The 24,633-nt window shown below is 39.4% G+C and overlaps 1 protein-coding gene across 4 annotated transcripts in view; it reads left to right on the plus strand.

Moving 5' to 3' along the window:
- The window catches only part of KLHDC10 (kelch domain containing 10), a 72,023-nt gene that overhangs the window by 25,886 nt on the left and 21,504 nt on the right, over positions 1-24,633 (plus strand). Inside the window, exons 2-3 of one of the 4 annotated variants that reach the window (XM_023207860.2) lie at positions 4,715-4,801; positions 19,751-19,774. The exons of 1 other annotated variant lie outside the window; for it this stretch is intronic. In XM_023207860.2, the coding sequence (XP_023063628.1) occupies positions 4,715-4,801; positions 19,751-19,774 (111 nt within the window). The remainder of the gene's footprint in view (positions 1-4,714; positions 4,802-19,750; positions 19,775-24,633) is intronic. 2 more of the 4 variants (XM_023207861.1, XM_023207863.1) reach the window with 2 other exon arrangements.

The raw sequence follows: 24,633 nt of genomic DNA on the forward strand, positions 1-24,633 counted from the left end.
ATTTTAATATTGTTCGATTCTCTTTTGTGTCTTAACTTTTTAATATACTTTTCTATAATATTTCTTCATGCTTGGGTCTTAGTTTTATGCTCATTCATCTTTATCTGTGAGTCCTAGTTAGCTTTGCTATGAGTGTTACGTCTGTTTACTGCAGCATGTCTCCATGGATTGTGGATAGGGATGGAATAAGCAATGAGATGAAGTGTAGTAGTTGCCAGGCTTCTTCAGTGTGACTGTCCCCTCTTCTTCCTGGGTGTTAATATCCCCACAGGGTTCTACCTTCTCTCTCTGATCCCAGTGTTCACACTCGTTGTTCTAGCTGGAGAGTGACACCTTTGTTGTTTTTGCCACTGTTCCCATCTGGGAACAAACACCTCTGTTGTATAGTGCTTGACTCAAAGAGGTAAATGGCTGGGAGGGGTTAACCTGCTATGTAACTTCTGTGCTACGCTCCAATCACTTAGGCTGTAAATGTTTAAAATGGTTTCACTTCTTCCTGCTGTCTTTTACCTTGGGGTTTAGTTGACTCTGAGAGTTGGTCCCTCCACTTGCCCTGGTCTTCTGCTCTTGGTGTGTAGGACTGTGGTGTCTTCTTTAGTCTGATTATACCCGCTTTTCATCGTCCAGTGATTCCTCATAGTATTAGTCCACTAAGGGCGTTTCTTGTTTTCTTTTAATTATGGTTTTTTTTTTAATGACTTTTTTTGTTATTTGGGAGATTTTAAGGGAAGGTGAGCTTGCTCACAGTGTGCTCAGCCTACCATTTTAATTCAGCCAATGACTATGTTATATTTATAGCAAAGTAAACATAGTAAAAAAGAGAAAAAAATTAAAAACTAGCAGAAAATAAAATATTGATGAAATCATTGAAGAAATTATTATTATTATTTTTGTGGAGATAGAGTCTCGCTCTGTCGCCCAGGCTGGAGTGCAGTGGCATGATCTTGGTTTACTGCAACCTCCGCCTCCTGGGCTCAAGCACTTCTCCTGCCTCAGCCTCCCAAGTAGCCAGGACTACAGGCGCACGACACCATGCCCAGCTAATTTTTTTTGTATTTTAGTAGAGACGGGGTTTCACCATGTTGGCCAGGCTGGTCTTGAACTCCTGACCTCAGGTGATCTGCCTGTCTCAGCCTCCCAAAGTGCTGGGATTACAGGTGTGAGCCACCACACCTGGCCTATGTTTTTGTTTTGAAGAGTCTAAGCTATCACTTAGGAAGGTTGGCACTTTGCATATATAAAAATTAAAACTTCAATGAATGAAAGTTCAGACCAATAATATATTTATATGGAACTGGAGAGGCATATATTTATTTAAAAATTTAATAAGTACATTTGTGTTGGCGTAACACTGTTATGGTGCTAGTTTCTCTTTTTTCTGCTCTTTGGGTGAAAGAATAAAACGGGTTCTGAAGTCAATGCCTGCCTTGATTGAATAACTTCAGCAGAGTCAACAGGAGTCTATGCATACAAACTTATGCTGGTTGCTGAGAGAGAGACATGCCAAAGATGTTTGACAGAAGTCCTGAGAAAACATTAAAAGAGTTTTTTATTACAGTTTTGGTTTGTTAATTATTTTTGGGTTTTTTTTTTGTTTTTGAGACAGAGTCTCGCTCTGTCACCCAGGCTGGCTGGAGTGCAGTGGCGCGACCTCGGCTCACCACAACCTCCGTCTCTTAGGTTCCAGCGATTCTCCTGTCTCAGCCTCCTGAGTAGCTGGATTTACCAGGCACCTGCCACCATGCCTGACTAATTTTCATATATTTTTAGTAGAGATGGGATTTTGGCATATTGGCCAGGCTGATCTCAAACTCCTGGCCTCAAGTGATCTGCCTGCCTTGGCCTCTTAAAGCGCTGGGATTACAGGCATGAGCCACCACGCCAGGCCTGGTTTGGTAATTTTTAATGTTATTCCTTCAGTGTTACTCCAAAGTAGTTTTTTGTATTTTTCCATTGTAAAATCATACATCCTAGAATTTATGGATAACATAAAAGGGGTAATAACCTCAAGCCCAATCATAACCAGTGTTTAAGACTTTGGTATGTTTCTTTCCAGTATTTTTTTATAATCCCTTTTTAAAAACATTAAAATAATACAGTATTGTTTTTCTTCCAGTCTAAAAGTAATGCCTACTCAGAGAGCTTGGAAAATAAAGACCATCATAAAGGGGAAAAAACAAAAATAATGTATTAGAACCATCCAAAGATAACTACAGTCAAATACATTAATTTGATGTAATCTTTCCTGTATTTTTTCTGAATATATAAAAATACTTTTTTCTTTACTAAAATGGTGTCATACTTAATACTACTTTGTACATTGTATTTTTCATTTGCAATATATTGTGAATGTTTTGTCATGTTAATAGTTTTGTATATACTCTTTAGTGGTGTGTAGATATGAGCATATTTAAGTATGTTTATTTAGCATACTTAACCATCCCCTGTCACTGGACATTGAAAGTGTTTCTGATTTTTTACCATTATAAATAATACCATAGTTAATATCTTTGTCCATACATCTTTCCATGCATCTATGATTGTTTCTTTAGGAATAGATTCCTAGAAGTGGAATAGCTGGGTCAAAGGGTATGTACATTTTAACGCTTTTGATACATAAAAATGTCAAATTTTAAGCTAATCACTTGTTATATTCTGTCCTGTATTGCTAATTGTTTTATGTGTCTGTCTTGTCTCCCTAATTAGAATGTAAACTTAATGACAAGGGAGGTTTCTTATATATTTAATGTATCCTTTGACAGTGTGGTTTACAGTTTTGGACTCTGGAGTCATCTCAACACATACTGTATTGATTTAAAACAATGGTTCTCTAGACTGTTGAATGTCATAAACCTGTACACTAAAATATATATGTACTTATATTTATCCATATGTGTATATTTAGAGTAGAGATGGGCTTGCAAATGTTCAGTTTTTCCACGAGAGAATATTAAAAAGAAAACCAACTACCATTTTCTTATCAGCATCATTTCATAAAGTAAAGAATATTTAACAACAAAAAGGTTCTAATCTCTGAAAAAAGGGCAGGCCTTTAAACGGAACATTTTAGCTTTTTGAAAAACTTATTGCCTTGTCCATATTTTTCTCATTTTGTGTTGGACTGGTGAATCTTCACCTTAGCCTAGCAGTTGTCAGTAGACCAACATTAGGGAATCACTGATTTAAAAGGCTTAGAATATTAAAAGATAAATCCTTTTGCAAAATAAATAATTCTTCCCCTTGTCCATGAGTCTGTATTCTCTACAAACTTAAGTACAAATGTGGCCGGGCGCGGTGGCTCAAGCCTTTAATCCCAGCACTTTGGGAGGCCGAGACGGGCGGATCACGAGGTCAGGAGATCGAGACCATCCTGGCCAACACGGTGAAACCCCATCTCTACTAAAAAAAAAAAAAATGTGCAGGTGATGCCATTTCATTATACAGAATTGGTATATATCTATGTACAAGTTCTGTAGTAAGCAAACTAGACCCTGCTGATGGACATCTGAATATATATTTCCAGTTGCCAAAAATAAAAACTGTTCTTTTTCTAGGGAATTTAAGACATGATAAATATGGTGTAGTGGAAAGAGGCAAGTTTTTAGAGTCAGAAGGCCTCGCTTGAATCCTGGCTGTAGCATTAAGTCATTTAATTTTCCTTTAGCTTCCTTGCTTGAAACATTAGGATGATACTATCTTCTTCAAAGTGTTTTGGTAGCTCCTGTTACAGCAGTTCCTTCACTATCATGTAATTATTTGTTTACACATCTGCCTTCCTCATGAGACCATGGGCTCTGAAGAGCAGGAGTCATGTCCTTGTTTTGCAATCTCAGGTCCTAGCATAGGGCTTCAGGCATAGCAGATGCTAAATAAAATGATTGTTGAATCAATACAAGATTGTTGTGAGAATTATATGAGGTAATATATGTGAAAGCTCTTTGTAAACCCTAAACATTATACAAGTGTTAATTGTTTTTATTGTCAATAACAGCTATCTTTGAGAGCTATCAAAACTTTGGGAAAAGAGAAAATTACCCCATTTAACAGTTCCATTAATTTATTAGGTTTTTCTTCTATTTTATAAGAAAACATATTTTAATTGAGGTTAACATGGAGGTAATTTGCTTCCTGGGAAGGCAGATGAGCCCCTTCCCTCCTTTCGCCTGTGGAAGTGCCAAGATATTAAATGTTTGTTTAATTTAGTTGCTGTTTTAAAATTTAATTATAGTAGGGTCAGCTTATTTCATATTTAAAGAATGGTGCCCATTGCTTTATCTTCTTAACCATATAATTAATATAACCTTGAAGGGAACAGGAGCCTCTGTTATGTCCAGTTAGTTTCAGAGCTCCATTTTGAAATTAACTGACTTAAAAACGTCATCATTTCTAATCTGTTCATAAAGCTCCTGGTGAATTTTTGCCACAAGATGGCATTGGTGATTATTGAGTGCACATACTATTGAACCAGAATTCTGAAAAACGGTGCACAAAATTGTATTCTTTTGGGGGTAAGAGTTGAAAACCTTCATCACTGCTTATATGTTAATTTAATTTTGACTTCCAAAACAGGGTTAAATGCTACTTTACATCACTTTCTTTCTGTATTCAAGTATTGTTTTGTTTCCTGTTTTTCTGTCTTTATAACTACAGTGACTATGTATTATTTGCCATGTGTTGTATGTGTCTGACTTATTGCTGATAATTGTGGTAACAGGTAAGAAGAAAATACGATGGGACCCAGTTAGGAGGCGCTTCATTCAGTCCTGTCCCATCATAAGGATCCCTAACAGGTTTTTGAGAGGTGGGTGATAACTAGCAAGAGATCTGTGCTTCATATGGGTTAAAGGGAACTTTGAATGAATTTTCTAAACTCAAAACTCTGGTTTTTAAAAATCATCTAGCTAATGAAACAATTGGAATAAGAAAAATCTAGAACTTAATTTTAAACCTGTTGTTGGCCACAATTGGGCTTGTAATTGTAAGTGTCAGGGAGTTAGAATCACTCACTGTATTATTAGATAGTAGAGATAAATCATCTCTCTGATAAAAATGGTATTCCACAGTAGCCATATTAGAAAGAATTTTGAGTGAATAATCTATAAAATATGGATGTGGGAAAGAATTTTCTAAATATGATTCTAAGGAAGAAGTAAAAGATTATGTGATGGTATAAACTAAAAAACCTCTTATGTCAAATGTCATATATTAAAAGATAAGAGAATTATTTGTAACAAAGGGGTAATATGAATATATAAAGAGTTCTTATAAACCAATAGTTTAAAAACAAATGCCCACTAGAAAAATAGGTAAAAGGATATAGAATTATCAGTTTGTTAAAAAGAAGTGCCAATAATTACGAACAAATATTTTTACTATTATTATAGACACAACAATTAAAACAATAAGATACTTTTACCTATTAGATGAGCAAAGACCAAAAATAAGAATACCCAATGTTGGCAAGGGTATGGGAAGATAAATAAAGCTCATATATTGAAGGAAGTGTAAATTTTATACAGCTTTTCTGAAACCAATTTGGTAATATGTATTAAAAACCTTAGAAATGTTCATACCCGGCCGGGCGCGGTGGCTCAAGCCTGTAATCCCAGCACTTTGGGAGGCCGAGACGGGCGGATCACGAGGTCAGGAGATCGTAGACCATCCTGGCTAACACGGTGAAACCCCGTCTCTACTAAAAAATACAAAAAACTAGCCGGGCGAGGTGGCGGGCGCCTGTAGTCCCAGCTACTCGGGAGGCTGAGGCAGGAGAATGGCGTAAACCCGGGAGGCGGAGCTTGCAGTGAGCTGAGATCCGGCCACTGCACTCCAGCTTGGGCGACAGAGCCAGACTCCGTCTCAAAAAAAAAAAAAGAAATGTTCATACCCTTTGACCTAGCAGTTTTTACTTTTAGAAATGTTGCATTCCTTCTACTTTTTATTTTTTCTACTAAAACATACTCCATACTGAAAAAAGAAAATCTCAAAAGAGGGTTGAAAACTGATTCACACTATTTTTCTAGATACAACAAATTGTCACACAAGCATACTTAATGTTGTACTTTAGACTATATTAAATTATTTACAACCCAGTGTATCTAATTTTAACTGGAGTTTTTTTTTTTTTTTAACCTAGGAAAAAATCCTGCAACTGCTATAGATGTTTCTATATCTAGTTCCTAACCTATTTTTGGCACCCGAGCTCCAGATCATGCATAAAATCAGCCGTAAAATGGGTCAAGATAAGATCCTGAAGATAGTGTACCACCTTTTAGCATGAGTAAATTTTGTTAGTAAAAATTAAGGGCCAGGCTGGGTGGCTCATACCTGTAATCCCAGCTCTTTGGGAGGCCAAGGTAGGCAGATTGCTTGAGTCCAGGAGTTCAAGACCAGCCTGGACAACATGGTGAAACCCTGTCTCTATAAAAAATACAAAAATTAGCCGGGCATGGTGGTGCACACTTACAGCCCCAGCTACTTGGGAGGCTGAGGTGGGAGGATCACTTGAGCCCAGGACGCAGAGGTTGCAGTGAGCCATGATTGCGCCACTGCATTCCAGCCTGAGCGATAAAAGTGAGACTTTTCTCAAAACAAAAGAAAAAAATTAGGTGATTTTAGTATTATATGACAGGAAAGCCATTGTACACACATGGCCAAGCAGGCATGTCTAATTCTATAGCATTTTTTCTTTTTTCTATTTATAAATTAGAATGCCAATTTCCCAGTTTCCAATGAGAAATCTAACTTGTGCTGAATAAAGCATAAATTAAACTTCATTTAATTATATTAATAATTATAATTATGCATACTAAATATAAGCATAATTAAGGAATTGTTTAGGATATATAATTCAACATAATGATATAGAACATGTAAACATAAAAAACAAATAGTGACATAACAGGTTGTTTCTGTATGGTGAGGATTTTATTTTCTTTTGTATGGTGTTTGTTTTTCAATTTTTTGATTGTGGAAAAAAAGATTGCACAGGTAAGTTTTATAGCACTGGTTATTTGTAAGCCCTCAATAGCCTCAATCAGTGGTTGAGAAGGGTGGCCCCTGACAGTACTGGAATTGAGGTGGGAGTTAACTCAGCATCAGCAACATCAGGATCACTAACTAGTGGCCTTCTTTTAGTTCTCACCTTCTTTAACCTCTAAGTAGTGTTTGAGGCTGTTGACTACTTGCCCTTCTTAAATTTTTCTATTTTTTTGGGTTGCTGTACTGTATAGTTCTAGATGTTTTCTTCCTGCCTCTTTGATTGTTCATTCTGTTTCCCTCACTAGCTTCTTTCTTCCTGCCCCCTCAAGGTGGGTATTGCTCCAGTGTTCTGTCCTCTCCATTATCTCCTTTAGTTGTCTCATCAACTTTCACAGGCTTAACTCTCTTCGTTTGTTTGTTCGTTCATTCTTTCATTCTTTCAGTATTTCTTGATTGCTTCCTATGTACTGTGCTAGCCTGATGATCTGAGTAACAGAGAATCAGGTAAACAGACAATTACAGAATAATTTGAGTATAATTATTTGTGGTAAGTGTTCTGATGAGGTAGCATGCTATGGGAGCACACAGGAGAGGTACCTGACTCAACTTGGCTGGAGGAGGGTGACACAGGAGTGGCCATGAGGATGACATCAGAAGGAATGTGCTTAAAATGTGCTTAAGGGCTGGTATCAGCAAAGGAGGGTTGGATCCTCTCAAACCGTGGGGATCAGGCAGCTTGAGTAAAGGCATTTAGGCAAAACAGGCCATGGTGCTTTTAGAGATCTAGAGAAGGTTCAGCACAGTGGGAAAGGAGTGGACAAAAGAGGCTGGAGAGGGCCCAGACAAAGTGGGCACCACCCAAGTGGGGTTTTCAGGATCAGATTTGGTTTTTTAGCTAGTGAAGAAATTTAATTAAAGGCTAGTTATGAGATTATTACAGTTATCAGTATGCAAAATGATAGAGACTGAAATGAGGTAGTTGTAACAGGAATGGAGAGTAGGGGCTGGGCATGGTGGCCTGCACCTGCAATCCTAGCAGAGTGAAACCCTGTCTCTCTACACACACACACACACGCACGCATGTACAATTAGCCAGGTGTGGTGGGGGCATGCCTGTAGTCCCAGCTACTTGGGAGGCTGAGGCAGGAGGATTGCTTGCACCTAGGAGTTTGAGGCTACAGTGAGCTATAATCATGCCACTGCATTCCAGTCTGGGTGAAAGAGTGAGGCCCTGTCTCATTAAAAAAAAAAAAAAAAGTAGAGAATTGATTTGACATATAAGGAAGTGGAAATGAAACTAGATGTAGATTTTAGGCAAAGGATAGTAAATTCAGTTTAGTCTCTTCAACCAACCAATAATAGCATTAATAGCATATCCTTGAACACTCGGTCCAAGAGTATTTCCAGGGAATCTTCCTTGGCAGGCCTCTCCCCTTTGTTCTGATGGCAGCCTCCATGTACCTACCTATATCATAGCACTTATTGCACTGAACTGTAGTTGTTTACTTGGCTCTGCCTCCCATTAGACTGTAAGCTCTGTAAGGGCAGGGACAATCGGACAGTGCCTTTCGTATCTTTACTCCAGTTTGTAGGATAGTGCATGTAGCAGTTATATCATATGTATTTGAGTTGAATTAAAGTATTGTAAAGGCCACTGTCAGAAAATAGGATGGGACTAACATTTTATTTTGTTCTCAACTTCTCTCTGGTATTGGTGACAGTGAACTAATGAATTGTTGAGAACATGAAAATGCTATTGTTTAATGCTTCAATAGGTTGTCTGGTTTTGTTTGTTTTTAATTATACTTTTGAAATAGCCACTTTCAAGCCTCATATTTTGGAATTCTTTATATCACCTCTCTTGGTTCAGACTATAGACAGTTTATGTCATAGGGCCCATTTTCTGTCACTAGATTCCTTCACTAGGTCCTACATCTTCTCTAAAACATATTTCTACCAATTAAAATTGTGGTGTAGTGAAAACAGTAATGGTATAATGAAAACAATGGTTTTTATTATAAAATGGCAGACTTAACATACCCATTTACCTTCCCCTACTTCTCAGATGTCATTGGAAATGACAAAACAAACATAAGACAGAGAATAAATCATTGTAATTTAAAAAAAAAAAGAAAAGAAAAGGGAGACTTTGAAGCTAGATTACTTGTGTCTGAATCCAGGCTCTACCCTTTAGCAACCGTATGACCTTGGGCAAGTTGCTTATTCTTTTTTTTTTTTTTTTTTTCTTTGTTAAGGTTTAGCTTTTATTTATTTATTTATTTATTTCAGAGCTACAATTATTTTATTTTACAAGTACACTCTTTCTATTAATTGGGTGGGTGGCATATACAAAGGAAAGAAACAGCCAAATTATAATTGACATCAGGGAGAAATTAACAAGGTAAGAGAGGATAATTTCATTTTTAATCCACAAAGCTTTAAGATGCCATTTTTCTTTATAAAATCATGGACTTCATGAGTATGAAAAGGTATTCATTTTTGGCTACCCATGATATCCTTTGCCCCCTATATCCATTCTTAATTTTTTTTGGAAAGAATTTTTGGCTAATCATACAGCCACACAGAGCAATACTTTATATTCCAGCTTTGCTTGAAGTCTGGTGTAACCATGTGATAAAATTCTGGCCAATGGAATATATCAGAAAAGGTCTGTGCAAATTTTGACTGTTCCTTTAAAATAAGGGAACTGGCTTTCCATTTCTCTTATAACTCATCTGGCTGGCTAGAATGTAGCCATGACCATAGGAGCTGGAACAGCCTTCTTGGACCATAAGATGGAAGTTGTCTGTTGAGGATAGCAGAGCAACTAGAGAGAACTTAAGTCTCTGAAAACTTTGATGATTAGAAGCCACCACATCAGCTGCTTATTCTTTTTTTGCCTCAATTTCCTCATCTGTAAAATTAGAATGATGATAATAGTATCTGCCTCCTAGAGTTACTGTGAAGATCAAGAGAGACAGTATGTACAGAGCACTTAGGAGAGTTTCTTTACATATAGCAAATGTTGAATTAATGTTCGCTATCATTATTGTTATTGTTATAATGCCAGAAGTTTTTAGAAATTTTAGGGTACTGGAAAACAATTGGAATTATATCGATGGAGGAACCATCACAGAATAAAGTGCAACCCAGAATAGATGCTCCTGTTGCATGGTAGAGGTCAGAGAGTGTCTTACTAGGGCTCTTTTCTTAAACTGTAAGCATAGAGGCAGCAAGTGTAGGAACATGGAGCAGTTTCGGGGGAAAGTGGAATATCAGGGCAGGTAATGAAAAAATTGCCTTCAAAACAGTTACTTCCCCTACTCCTTCTCTCCCTTCATATAAAGCGCCCTAGCAGTGGCATTAGTTCCAGGATAAGGCCATGAGAACAGTTCAAGGAAAGTAGATTTGCCTTGGGGAGGATCGGGCAGGCACTGGATTAAGACTGGAGGAAGAAGGCGGGGCGTGGTGGCTCATGCCTGTAATCCCAGCATTTTGGGAGGCCGAGGTAGGTGGATCACGAGGTCAGGAGATTGAGACCATCCAAACCCCATCTCTACTAAAAATACAAAAAATTAGCTGGGCATGGTGGCGGGTGCCTGTGGTCCCAGCTACTCAGGAGGCTGAGGCAGGAGAATGGCATGAACCCGGGAGGCGGAGCTTGCAGTGAGCCAAGATCGCGCCACTGCACTCCAGCCTGGGTGACAGAGCAAGACTCCGTCTCAAAAAAAAAAAAGATACTGGAGGAAGAGTGCACAAAGCAGAGCCTTAGCAAATGGACTTCTGTAGTAGATGGATGAGAAGAGTAGAATGAGAGGAGAACAAGAAAAACAGCTCTGTCAAGGATCCATATGCATTAAAGGACAATACCGTCAAAATGCAGCCCGCCGGTTTTGGCAGTAATAAGGTCAAACTGCTTTCTTTTCTCCACTTGTAAAGGGAAACCTGTTTGTCAGTGTGCCACTTACCTGCAGAGACCCACACTCAGACCTTCCATCCCTCCGTTTGGGTTTTGGAGGCAGATTAATACAACTGTTGAGGAAACACATGTTTCTTATAATAACTAAACAATGTAGTCCTTCATTTATAATATGAGTAGGTGATAAAGGCTCATCTACATTTGAGGGAAACTAGACTTAGAAGAGACTAAAATAAACAAATAAAACAGCTGCCTATGGTAGAAACAGAGATAATGAAGAAGTAGAGTGGAACTTGAGGAAGTTCTAATCACAGGATGTATCGTTACAGAGCCAAGAGTGAATTAGATTCATAAATTTAAAAAACCAGCTTCCTGGCTGGGCGTGGTGGCTTACACCTGTAATCCCAGCACTTTGGGAGGCCAAGGTAGGTGAATCACTTGAGGCCAGGAGTTCAAGACCAGCCTGGCCAACCAACATGGTGAAGCCCCATCTCTACTAAAAATACGAAAGTTAGCCGGTCATGGTGGCACACACCTGTAATCCCAGCTATTTCGGGAGGCTGAAGCATGAGATCACTTGAACCTGGGAGGCAGTGGTTGCAGTGAGATGAGATTGTGCCATTGCACTCCAGCCTGGGCAACAGAGCGAGACTCTCTCAAAACAAAACAAAAAACGTTTCCATGGATAAAAAGTAATGATTAATGAATTAGTTTTATATTGAATTGATTGCTGACATTAAAATTCAGTTGGAGGGTTAAACAATACACTTAAGACCAGTTACTTTTCATAAAAATAAAATAGAGGAAATTTGCAGACTATAAAGAAGACCTACAGATAGAAAGTACATGAGGAAAATTCATCCTTTGAGGATAGATCTGAGTGATCAAGTACCCATTTCACAGGAATTACAGAAGGAAAGATCAGACAGTGGAACAGAGAAAATTTAAAAATCTGAGTTTTGGCCTGGCCAGTGGTTCACACCTGTAATCCTAGCACTTTGGGAGGCCGAGGCGGGTGGATCACGAGGTCTGGAGTTCAAGACCAGCCTGGCCAAGATGGTGAAACCCCCGTCTCTATTAAAAATAGAAAAAAATTAGCCAGGCATGGCAAGTGCCTGTAATCCCAGCTACTTGGGAGGCTGAGGCAGAGAATTGCTTGAACCTGGGAGGCAGAGGTTGCAGTGAGCCACAATCACGTTATTGCACTCCAGCCTGGGTGACAGTGCAAGACTCAAAAAAAAAAAAAAAAAAATCTGAGTTTTCATGTATAAAGGGCATGCCAAGGACCAAACAGGAAAAAATGCAAAAACAAACCAACAAAAAGTACCTTCCTATATGTTACTAAAGTACTTACTATTTCAGAGGTGGAAAACAAGTTATATAGACTCAAAACTGAAAATTAGACTGGCATGGATTTCTCACCTGCAGCATGGTTTGCTAGAAGATAAATGCCTCCAGTGTTCTGAGGGGAAATTATTCTCGAGAAAGAATTCTATACCCAGCCTCACTAATGTTTAAGGGGGGGAGTCAAAATAAGATCTCTGAAAGTTTGTGACATACCCCAAATTACTTGAAGATATACTCTGGTAAAATGAAAAATCCAGCCTGGGAGTGGTAGCTCACGCCTGTAATCCCAGCACTTTGGGAGGCTGAGGCAGGTGGATCACGAGGTCAGGAGTTCAAGACCAGCCTGGCCAACATGGTGAAACCCCGTCTCTATTAAAAATACAAAAATTAGCCAGGCATGGTGGTGGGCATCTGTAATCCCAGCTACTCAAGAGGCTGAGGCAGGAGAATCGCTTAAACCCAGGAGGCGGAGGTTGCAGTGAACCAAGATCACACCACTGCGCTCCAGCCTGGGCAACAGAGCAAGACTGCATCTCAAAAAAAAAAAATTATAAGCAATATAAAATACACTTACCATTCATTAAGTGGAAGTGGATCATCATAAAGGTCTTCATCCTTATTGTTTTTACATGGAGAAAGCTGAGGAGGAAGAGGAAAAGGAAGACTTGGGCTTGCCGTCTCAGGGGTGGCAGAGGCAGAGGAAAATTTGCATATAAGTAGACTTGTGCAGTTCAAATTCATATTGTTCAAGGGTTAACTATATAACATTCTGTAACTAAAATTAAACAAATTGAGAGTAGTGCTAAAGGTCCTAGAATTTTTTGTTTTAAAATTTACAGGTGTAATATTATCTACTAAAAGAAAAATTCAAATAATATAGAAATACATAGGGTGAAAAGTGAAGATCCTTATTGTAAGCATATATAACATTTCTACAAATCAAGTTCAAAAAAGACAGTTCAATGAGAATGTGTTAGAGGCTTGAGCAGGTGTTCTTAATCTGTTCTTGCACTGGTATAAATAAATACCTGAGACTGGGTATTTATAAAGAAGAGGTTTAATTGACTCACGGTTCTGCAGGCTGTATAGGAAGCATGGTAGCATCTGCTTCTGGAGAGGCCTCAGAAAGCTTTTACTCATGGCAAGAGGCAAAGTGGGAGCAGGTGTCTTACATAGCAGGAGCAGGACCAAGAGGCGGTGGGGGGAGGTGCTACACACTTTTAAACAACCAGATCTTGTGAGAACTCAGTCACTACACAGTACCAAGGAGGTATGGTGCTAAACCATTCACGAGAACTTCGTCCCTATGATCCAGTCACCTCCCACCATGCCCCATCTCCAACACTGGGGATTACAATTGAACATGAGATTTGGGTGGGGACACAGATCCAAACCATATCAGCAGGCATTTCCCAAAAGAAAAATTCAAATGGCCAATAAACATGAAAAGGTGCTCACCCTCATTGTAATGAGAGAAATGAATATTAAAACCACGAGCTCTACAAACTCACAGGAATTGCTAAATTAAAAAGACTGACAATGGCGATACCAAATATTGGCAAGGATGTGGAGCAACAGGAATTCTCACATGCTGCCCTTGGATATGTAAATTGGTACAGCCATTTTGAAAACATTTTGGCTTTACCAAATGAAGGTGAAGATTTACATACATTAAGATTCAGGAAGGCCGGGCGCGGTGGCTCAAGCCTGTAATCCCAGCACTTTGGGAGGCCGAGATGGGCGGATCACGAGGTCAGGAGATCGAGACCATCCTGGCTAACACGGTGAAACCCCATCTCTACTAAAAATACAAAAACTAGCTGGGCGAGGTGGCGGGCGCCTGTAGTCTCAGCTACTCAGGAGGCTGAGGCAGGAGAATGGCGTAAACCCGGGAGGCGGAGCTTGCAGTGAGCTGAGATCCGGCCACTGCACTCCAGTCCGGGCGACAGAACAAGACTCCGCCTCAAAAAAAAAAAAAAAAAAAGATTCAGAAATTCCATGTTGAGATTTATAGCCAACAGAAATGCGAGCCCCCGTGAACTTGCAGCGTGTGCAAAAATGTTCGGAGCAACATTAAGAACCACAAATTTGAAACAACCCAAAATGCCTCTTCACACAACTTAGACTGGATACATTGTGATATATATTCATACAAATAAATAATATTTGGCAAGGGAAATGAACAGACCACCTCTGCTCCCCTAGAACAGGGATGAATCTCAAAAACTTAATTGTGAATAAAAGAGCCCGGAAAGAAAATATACTGAATTATTCTACATACTGTTCTATTCAAATACACTTTAAAACCAAGCCAAAATAAACAGTATTGTTTAGAGATGCATACCTAGGTATAATAAAGCTATAAAAAGACAACAGATTTTAACGATTGCCCTAAAAATCAGGAAGCAGGATACTCTAGAAGTGAAGGGAGGTTGGAGGGTGTGATCAAGATGGGCAGGCAGAGGGTTTCTGGGTGCTGGCAGTATTCTGTTTCTTGACCTGGATGATGGTTATTTGACCTATTTTAATAATTTGTTAAGCCGTTTATGCAGTATTCTGTTTCTTGAGCTGGATGATGGTTACTTGAGCTGGATGATGGTTACGTGTTCTCTTTTTAATGATTTGTACATTTAAGGCCGGGTGCGATGGCTCACGCCTGTAATCCCAGCACTTTGGGAGGCCGGATCACCTGAGGTTGGAAGTCTGATACTAGCCTAGCCAACATGGTGAAACCCTGCCTCTGCTAAAAGTACAAAATTAGCTGGGCCTGGTGGCGCAAGCCTGTAATCCCAGCTACTCGGGAGGTTGAAGCAGGAAAATCGCTTGAACCCGAGAGATGGAGGCGGTAAGCCAAGATCACACCATTGCACTCCAGCCTGGGCAACAACAGTGAAACTCCATCTCAAAAAAATTAATTAATTAATTAATAATAACAATTTGTACATTTATATTTATGTAAATTCTAATGCATGCCATATTTAACAATAAAAGGAGTTAAATTTAAAAAGCAAAGATCCTGCCTCACATCTTCACTCAACCACCATTAACAGGCCAGTCTTTCCAGATGTGGTTCTTTCTGAAGAGTGTTAAAAAAAATAAAAGTTTGTTTTCCAGAAAGTATTAGGGGTAATAAGATACAGATCTTTGTAGGGGAAAAAAGAAAGCTTATTTCAATAAAATCAGAAAAGTGGGAAAATCAAGAAAGAGTGGTAAATAAAAAATACATAAGATTGCAGGGACACATCTAAATAAGAAGAAATCAAGATCAAATGGACCTTATCTGTGGAATGTATTTATTTTACTACTTTAATAGGCTTAAAGAAAAAGTGTGACTTTGCTGTATTAAATAAAGCATTTAATAAAATTTGATATTTAATGTGCTCATTTTGTTAAAATGCATCCAGTACCCTTATGACATATATGCTTTTCTGTATGTTACATTTGAATACAAACTTTATGTTGGGTGCACAGTGGCTCATGCCTGTAATCCCAGCCCTTTGGGAGGCTGAGGCAGGAGGATCTCTTGAGCCCAAGAGTTGGAGACCAGCCTGGGCAACACTCTGTCTCTAAAAAAAAAACTGAAAAATTAGCTGCGTATGGTGGCACACACCTGTGGTCCCAGCTACTTGGGAGGCTGAGATGAGAGGATTGCTTGAACCTGGGAGGTCAAGGCTACAGTGAGCAGTGATTGCACCGCTACATTCCAGCCTGGGCACAGAGCAAGACCCTGTCTCAAAAATAAACAAACAAACAAACCCCACATCCATTCCTGGTAAGGGAAAACATTCTTATGCATCCAGGGATAAAATATTTATGACAGAAAACCAGTAGTAAATATCATATATGATTTATCATTTATTGATAAGAAACCAATAGCAAACATAATATATAACGGCAAAACCTTACCAGTATCCTCATTAAAGTTAAAAAACAAGACAAAGATGTCAACTGTCATCTCCACTATTCAACTTTGTTCTGGAGTTTTCAGCCAATACAGTAGAAAACCAGGAAAAAAAAAAGAAAAAAGTCACATATTGGAAAGGAAGAGTTAAAGTTGGCATTAATAACAGATTATCTGATTGTCTACCTATTAAATTCAAGATATTTCATGATAACTAATACTAGAGTTCAGAAAATTGACTAGACAAAAACTTGTAGAAACCACCTTCTTATATATTAACAGCAACCAATTAAAAAATAAAAGAGGTATCTAGTTACAATTGTATGGAAATTTATAAAGTACTTAGAAATAAAAAAACAAGAAAACAATGAAACTATTGATGAAATACAAAAACTAGCTTGGGCGACCAGGTGCCATAGTTCATGCCTGTAATCCCAGCGCTTTGGGAGGCTGAGGTGGGCGGATCACCTGGGGTCAAGAGTTCAAGATCAGCCTGGCCAGCATGACGAAACCCAGCCTCTACTAAAAATACAAAAATTAGCTGGGCGTGGTGGCGCACGCCTGTAATCCCAGTTACTGGGGAGGCTCAGGCAGGAAAATTGCTCGAACCCAGGAGGCGGAGGTTGCAGTGAGCCAAGATAACCGCGACTACACTCCAGCCTGGGCGACAAGAGTGAGACTCCGTCTCAAAAAAAAAAAAAAAAAAAAAAAGCCAGACACAGTGGCCCCTGCCTGTAGTCCCAGCTACTCTGGAGGCTGAGACTGGAGAATGGCTGGAACCCGAGAGGCGGAGGTTGCAGTGAGGTGAGATCACGCCACTGCACCCCAGCCCGGGGACAGAGCAAGACTCCGTCTCCAAAACAGAACAACAACCCCCTCCCCGAAAAAGAAAAATAGCTGGTTGAATTTGCGTGCGCCTGCAGTCCCAGCTGCGCCAGAGGCTGAGGTGAGAGAATCGCCTGAACCCGGAGGCGGAAGTTGCAGTGAGCAGAGATCGCGCCACTGTACACCAGCCAGGGCGACAGCGCGAGACTCATCTCAAAAAAAAAAAAAAAAAAAGAAACTATACTCACGGACATCAAAAAAGACAAGAATAAATGGCTAGGGATTATGTTCCTTAATGGGTTATCCCAGATAAAATTCTCAAGGACTTTTTAAAAATTGAAATTTAATTCCCGTAGAACTTCCGGTTTAACAAAAATTGCAAAAATGGTGGAAATTCTCCCGTATCCTGGCCGTGCACGGCGGCTCACGCCTGTAATCCCAGCACTTTTGGAGGCCGAGGCGGGTGGATTGCTTAAGCTCAGGAGTTACCAGCCTCAAGACCAGCCTGAGCAACGAGGCGAAATGCCATCTCTACCAAAAATTAAAAAAAAAACAGCTGGACGTGGTGGTGCGCGCCTGTGGTCCCAGCTACTCATCAGGATGCTGAGGTGGAAGGATTGCTTGAGCTCCAGAGGTGGAGGTTGCAGTGACCTGAAATTGCGCCACGGCACTCCAGCCTGGGCGACAGAGCGAGACCCCATCCCGAAAAAAAGAAAAAAAATCTATCCTGTATCTACGCAGATTCCCCAAATGTTATTTTGTCTTTTACTTTATCCTGCTCTCTCTCCTCTCTCCCTTCCCCCACTTATACACAATACGTATATGCATATTTTTCTGTTTCAACCATTTGAAAATTGCAGACATGATGTCTTCCTCTCTCTCTTTTTTTTTTTTTTTTTTTTTTGAGGAGACAGGGTCTCGCCCTGTCGCCCAGGCTGAAGTGCAACAGCACAATCTCAACTCATTGCAGCCTCCGCCTCCCAGGTCCTGGTGATTGTTCTGCCTCAGCCTCCCGAGTAGTTGAGACTGCAGGTGTGCACCACCACACCCTGTATTTTTTTAGTAGGGACAGGGTTTCACCATGTTGACCAGGCTGATCTCGAACTCCTAACCTCAAGTGATCTACCTGCCTTGGCCTCCCACAGTGCTGGAATTACAGATGTGAGCCACTGAGCCCAGCAGATGTCTCTTTTTTTTTTAGAGGTGAAGTTTTGTTCTATCACCCAGGCTGAAGTGCAGGGGTGCAATCATAGCTTACTGCACTCAAGCGATCCTCCAGCCCACCTCAGCCACCCATGTAGCTGGGACTACAGGAATGCACCACCATGCCAGGCTAATTTTTTTTGGCGGGGTCAGTAGAGATAGGGTTTCACTATTTTGCCATATCTATTTATATCTGTGTACCAAAGTGCACCTGAAAAACAGACATTCTCTTCCATAACTGCAGAACCTGTATCAAAATTAGGCATCAACACTGATTATTAACCCTATAAATAATGGGTAAAATTAATACTAGTATATAAGTTACAGACCTTGTTTCAGATTTTGCCATTATCATTTTGCCACTATCCTAATATTGTTCTTTTTGTTTGTTTGTTTGTTTGTTTTGAGATGGAGTCTCGCTCTGTCACCCAGGCTGGAGTGCAATGGTATAATCCCGGCTCACTGCAACTTCCACCTCTCAGTTTCAAGTAATTCTCATGCCTCAGCCTCCCAAGTAGCTGGGATCACAGGCACCCACCACCACTCCCAGCTAATTTTTGTATTTTTAGTAGAGATAGGGTTTCACCGTGTTAGTCAGGCTGGTCTCAAACTCCTGCCCTCAGGCAACCTGCCTGCCTTGGCCTCCCAAAGTGCTGGGACTACAGGCATGAGCCACCGTGCTGGGCCAATAATGTTCTTTTATAGCAGTAAAAAATCCAAGATTGTGTGTTGCATTCTGTTGTCATGTGTCTTTAGCCTCCTTCAGTGTTGAACAGTTTCTCAGCCTTTTTTTTTTTTGACACTGATATTTTTGAACAGTTGCAGACTAGGTACATTGTAAAATGTCCCTTTGGGTTTCTCCCCGTTTTCTCAGAGTTACATTCAGCTTATGTATCTTTGGCAGGACTACCACTGAAATAATATTGTGGTCATCTCATTGCACATGATGTTGATTGATTTGTCCCATTACTGGTGATGTTAATTTTGATCACCTGGATAAGATGCTGTCTGTCCATGGGACTTTTTATAGACTTAACAAACTCATTCTAAAATTAATTGCAAAAGTAAATGGAGAAAAATAGCTGGACGTTTTTGGGAAAAAGTAATACAAAAGGGAATTTGTTCTAAATATTGAAAGATAGTTCAAAGCTATAATAATTAAAACAATGTGGTAATGAGGGCCAGGCATGGTGACTCACACCTGTAATCCCAGCACTTTGGGAGGCCCTGTGGTAGGAGATGCTTATATAACCAACAAGTAATACTGTGGGTTGGCGTGAATGGATTACTTTGGTCTGAGCAACTTGGGCTCTGGGAGTAGTAAAAAGTTCTATCTGCCGTTTGGGGAATATGGGAGAGCTAACTGGATCAGACTTCCTTGGCTTTCCTTGAGACTTCTAGGTCCAACAGAAGACCTGTCTTTTGTGGTAGAGGTAATTGTGGCCTTTATATTTGGAAAGAAGTAACCCGTTACATTGATTTATCATTTAGGCTGTTTGATATTTATAACTAATGAATACTTTTAACAATAAGTTTTTTTTTTTTTTTTAAATGGCCTCACCACAAATGTTCATTAGCACATCTGGAGGTGGCTACATCTTGTAAGTAATAGACTTATTAAGCAATAAATGTTATGTACTACTTTATTTACAAGCTTTTGCATTTAAGCTTCTGTGATGTTCTTTTATATATTTACATATTGTTTATATATATTTCCATTCATATATTCTTAAAGGCAAGAAATTTTGTGTCCAAGGGGATTGGACCTGAATATTGGGATTTTCCTATTTCTACTCTAGAACCTATCAATTTAGAATATGATAAAGATGGCATTTCAAATAAGTATAGGAGGGGTGGCCTTCTTTAAGTCGTTTGGGAACAGTAGCCTGTTTATTTTGGGAGGAAAAATTAGAGCCCTACCTTATACAACACACAAAAATATTAATTCTGATGTATTCAAATTCTGAATATAAAAAATCAAAACCTGAAATTATTCAGAATAAATGAGAATATCTTACTCATTTTATAATGATGCAGAGGTGAATGAAATATAGAACAAGGGAGCTGTAAAAGACAAGATAGAAAGACTCAAAACTTCTGTATGTTAGTAGATGCCATAAACAAAAGACGGAGCAAGCTGGAAGAAATAAATGTAAATAAAGAATTTGGAGTCGGGCAAGGTGGCTTATGCCTGTGATCCCAGCACTTTGGACGGCTGGGGCAGGAGGATCATTTGAGCTTAGATTAGATGTTCAAGACCAGCCTGGGCAACATAATGATACCTAATCTCTACAAAAAAAATTTAAAAAGTAGCTAGTTGTTAGCTACTTTTTAATAGTGGCTCATGCCTATAGTCCCAGCTGCTTTAGATGCTGAGGTGGAAGGATCACTTGAGGAAGAGAGGTTGAAGCTGTAGCGTGCTGTGATTATGCCACTACAGGGTCTCACTCAGCCTGAGTGACAGAGTAAGACCCTGTCTCAAAGGAAAAAGAAAAAAAACTTCCACAATGGTGAGAAGATAATCTAATAGATCTAAAAAGTAGGCAAAGGAGGTGATCGGGGAGTTCCAAAAAGAAATACAAATGGGCCAATAAACACGTGAACTAGTACAATAAGGGAAATGCAAATTAACCTGACACCAGTTTGTACCCATCAGATTGGCACAAATTTGAGAAGGTTAAAGAGCATGAAGAAGTAGGCACTCGCATAACATTGCTGGGAGTAGAAATTGGTCCATTCTATTTGGAGAGCAGTGTGGCCCTATAACAGTATTATATCTATACAAATTTTTTTGTTTTGTATTTTTTATTTTTTCTATAAAAATTTTAAATGCATATTCCTTTGACCTAGAAATTCTACTTCAAGTAATTCTCATACATTTGCATACAAATATATGTAGAGGAAGCTTTATTACAATATTATTTGTAATAGTGAAAACCTTGGAAACACCCTTCTGTCGCATTATCTCAGACAGCTAGCGTCTTTCTGCCTTTGGACTAGAAACTAAAACCCTTTTCCCTGGTTACTATAAGTTCCTGCTTTCTCCCTGGGGTAAAGAGCAACTCCTTGTGACATGGAAGAGAGGATGGGTCAGACTTCACAGGGACATAATCCTTTAGCTTCATGTTCCCTTCTGGATATTAAATGTTTACCTGTGAATACAGGTTCTGTTTTAATTTTTTGCTTTTATGTTTTCCACTGGGAGTTCCTAAATCAGGTAAAACAAATTCTATGGTAGATTTTATTAGCAGCAAGTAATTTTTAGGAAAATGGGATTTGCACATGGAGAATTTAGGGGAGGATTTAGAGAGCTACTTTAGACCCTGAAACACAATTTCAGTTTTGTCAAGGTTGAGGAGCCTATGCTATATTTCGCCTAATAAAAATTAATGCTTAGTCTCCGTGGCATTAACCCAGACAAATTCCCATGGTTTATCCAAAATGAAATGACTTTTTAATATGTTAGTCACTCTTGGGCTATAAATATGAGAAAGAAATCTGTAGTTACTGGCGAGAGAGAAAGAGGAGTTGCCTTTTTACTCTCAGCTATGAGATTCCTTGACAAGATGTTTAATATTTATCAAATATTGATTAGATGCTCTTTACCCAAAAATGTGATTTGCAGAGATCGTGAAATTATTAACAGAAGCCAACAGTTGGGCTGGATCAGCACTGTGTCAGAAATAGGTGAACCACAAAATTAAAATTTTTCCAGTATCCACATTTTAAAAAGTAAAACACAGGTAACATTAATTTTAATATTTTTATTTAACTCAGTATATTAAAAATACCATTTCAACATATAATCAATATAAAAACTAATAATTTTACATTCATTTTTGGGTACTAAGCCTTTGAAATCCAGTGAGTGTTTTCCATGTAAAGCACAGCTCAGTTTGGACCACCCACATTTCAAGTGCTCGGAAGCCATGTGTTATGGCTCATGGCTACTGACGTGGGTTGTGCAGGTTGGACTGTAAGCTCCCGAGGACAGAGGTAGTCATTGCCTTATCATTGTATCCCCAGCACCTAGCACAGTACATGGTACTTACTACATAGCCAGCGTCCAATAATAACTTTTTTTTTTTTTTTGAGATGGAGTCTTGCTTTGTCGCCCAGGCTGGAGTATAGTGGCGCAATCTCGGCTCACTGCAAGCTCCGCCTCCCGGGTTCAAGCAACTCTCCTACCTCAGCCTCCCGAATAGCTGGGACTACAGCTGCCTGCCACCACACCTGGCTAGTTCTCGTATTTTTAGTAGAGACGGGGTTTCACTATGTTGACCAGACTGGTCTCAAAATCCTGACCTCAGGTCATCCACCCACCTTGGCCTCCCAAAGTGCTTGGATTACAGGTATGAGCCACCGTGCCTGGCCCAATATTTTTGACCTGAATGAGTGAGTAGAAAAATATGAAACCATAATTTCTTTTCTTTTTCTTTTTTTTTCTTGAGATGGAGTCTCGCTCTGTCGCCTGGGCTGGAGTGCAGTGGCACAGTCTTGGCTCACTGCACGCTCTGCCTCCCGGGTTCACGCCATTCTCCTGCCTCAGCCTCCCGAGTAGCTGAGACTACAGGTGCCCGCCACCACGCCTGGCTAATTTTTTGTATTTTTAGTAGAGACGGGGTTTCATCGTGTTAGGATGGTCTCGATCTCCTGACCTCAGGATCCACCTGCCTTGGCCTCCCACAGTGCTGGGATTACAGACGTGAGCCACCCGGCCCCAAACCATCTTTTCACAAACCCCTCAACTGTATAATCCATGTGAATTATATTTGTCACGGAAATAGTTGGCAGTAAACTTGTAATATTACCTTGCCTGCTGTACAGCCATTTAGAGAAAAATGTAGAATAGACTGCATTTCTTTTCATATTTGCCCAAAAGCAGCTTTAAAAATTATTTGTTGGCTTCAGGTAATACAGCAAATGACAGAGATTTTTAGAGTTGCTGTCTGCTGACCATAGCAACTCTGTTAGATTTCTTTAAATTTGTCTCGCTAATTCTTAGAAAGAAGCATTTGTGTCTTGAGAAGAAGATTGCGTAATTCAACACCCGTTCCCTAAACCATGTATCTCTTAGACATAAATAATATCAAAGTCCACTGAGAGCTGGACACTGTTTTAATCATCCCTGTCACTGTTTACTTTGGCCTGATGTTGAAATCAATCAAACTTTTAGTACCTGTTACAGATCTCCAACTGTTTAGGTGTTGTGGGTGATACAGGATAATTATTATATATGATCTTTGCCCTTGAGGAGCTTATAATCCATTTGGAAAAGAAAAACAAACTGACAAAATGCATAGAGAAAAATAAATGCCAAATAAGTTGATTTCTTGTTTATCTAGTGTTTGCTGTGTGCCCGAGGCTTGGTTATAGAAAGGTGAATACAAATGTATTCCTTTTCCCTCAAATAGCTCAAAGCCTCCTAGAAAGTTACATGTGTAAGCCAATAAACTTTTCAACATGACAAATCTAACAAATCTTTGAAGTGCAGTAATAATATCCCAATATGCAAATGAGGAAGCTGAGACTAAGTAAAGGTCAGTGACTTGCTCAAAGTAGCAGTTAGAAAGAATCTGGATTCAAACTTAGACATTTATAGGAGCTCTTATTTTTTCTTCCACACCACACTTTCTGTTTCAAGAGTCCTAAAAAGAGAAATTGAGTTCATCATTTAAGGTAAATCATAGCTCAGTAAATCAGACAAACTGATTATAGTTTGTCTGATATTCATGTATTTACATAGTTAAGGTGTGATCTTATTAATTGTATATGTATACACTAATATATGAGTCGTATGGTATTGAACTGGAAGGGTCCTAGGGTTTTATCGATGAGAAGGGTGGTGTGCACTAGACTTAGGCATTTCCACAAGTAGGGATTCATGGGTAGGTAGGTAGACTAGGCCAAGGTATAGGGGAGGAACTCTGGGCTTTCCAGGCAGAGAGAAGTGTGAGAAGTTGACAGTAGGACAAGGTTAGTAGGAGAAAAGCTCTAACATGTTGGGCAGGGGACTTGGTACTTGAGTGGTGAGGAACCATCAAAGACTTTCAAACACGACTAACAGGTTGGATGTCAGTGACTCAGTGATTCACTGTTTTTTAGTTGCTCTCAATCTGTGCACAGTTTCAGCTCTTGTTTAAAAATATAACCTTAGAAAGTGGGATTTTGATTTTAAAAAGTAAATATAGAAGGCCTATGTTAGGTTGGTAATAAATGTTTGTATAACATGTTTATTAGGTGTCTAGTGTTGTCCTAAATATTAACTTTATACTAGTATCTATTACCAACATATAAAAGTACGTTCATCTTTAGGGTCACAACTATAGTAGCTTCTTTTTTTTTTTTTTTTTTTTTTTTTTTGGGTGTTTTTTTTTTTTTCCGGCCGGGGTGGGGGGGGTGGGGCTCAGCTCCCCGCCCCGCCCTCCCCCCCGGCTTTTCAGACCGGGAGAGGGGCGCG

Source organism: Piliocolobus tephrosceles, chromosome 8 (assembly GCF_002776525.5).
Source record: "Piliocolobus tephrosceles isolate RC106 chromosome 8, ASM277652v3, whole genome shotgun sequence".
In the NCBI taxonomy this organism is placed as follows: domain Eukaryota; kingdom Metazoa; phylum Chordata; class Mammalia; order Primates; family Cercopithecidae; genus Piliocolobus; species Piliocolobus tephrosceles.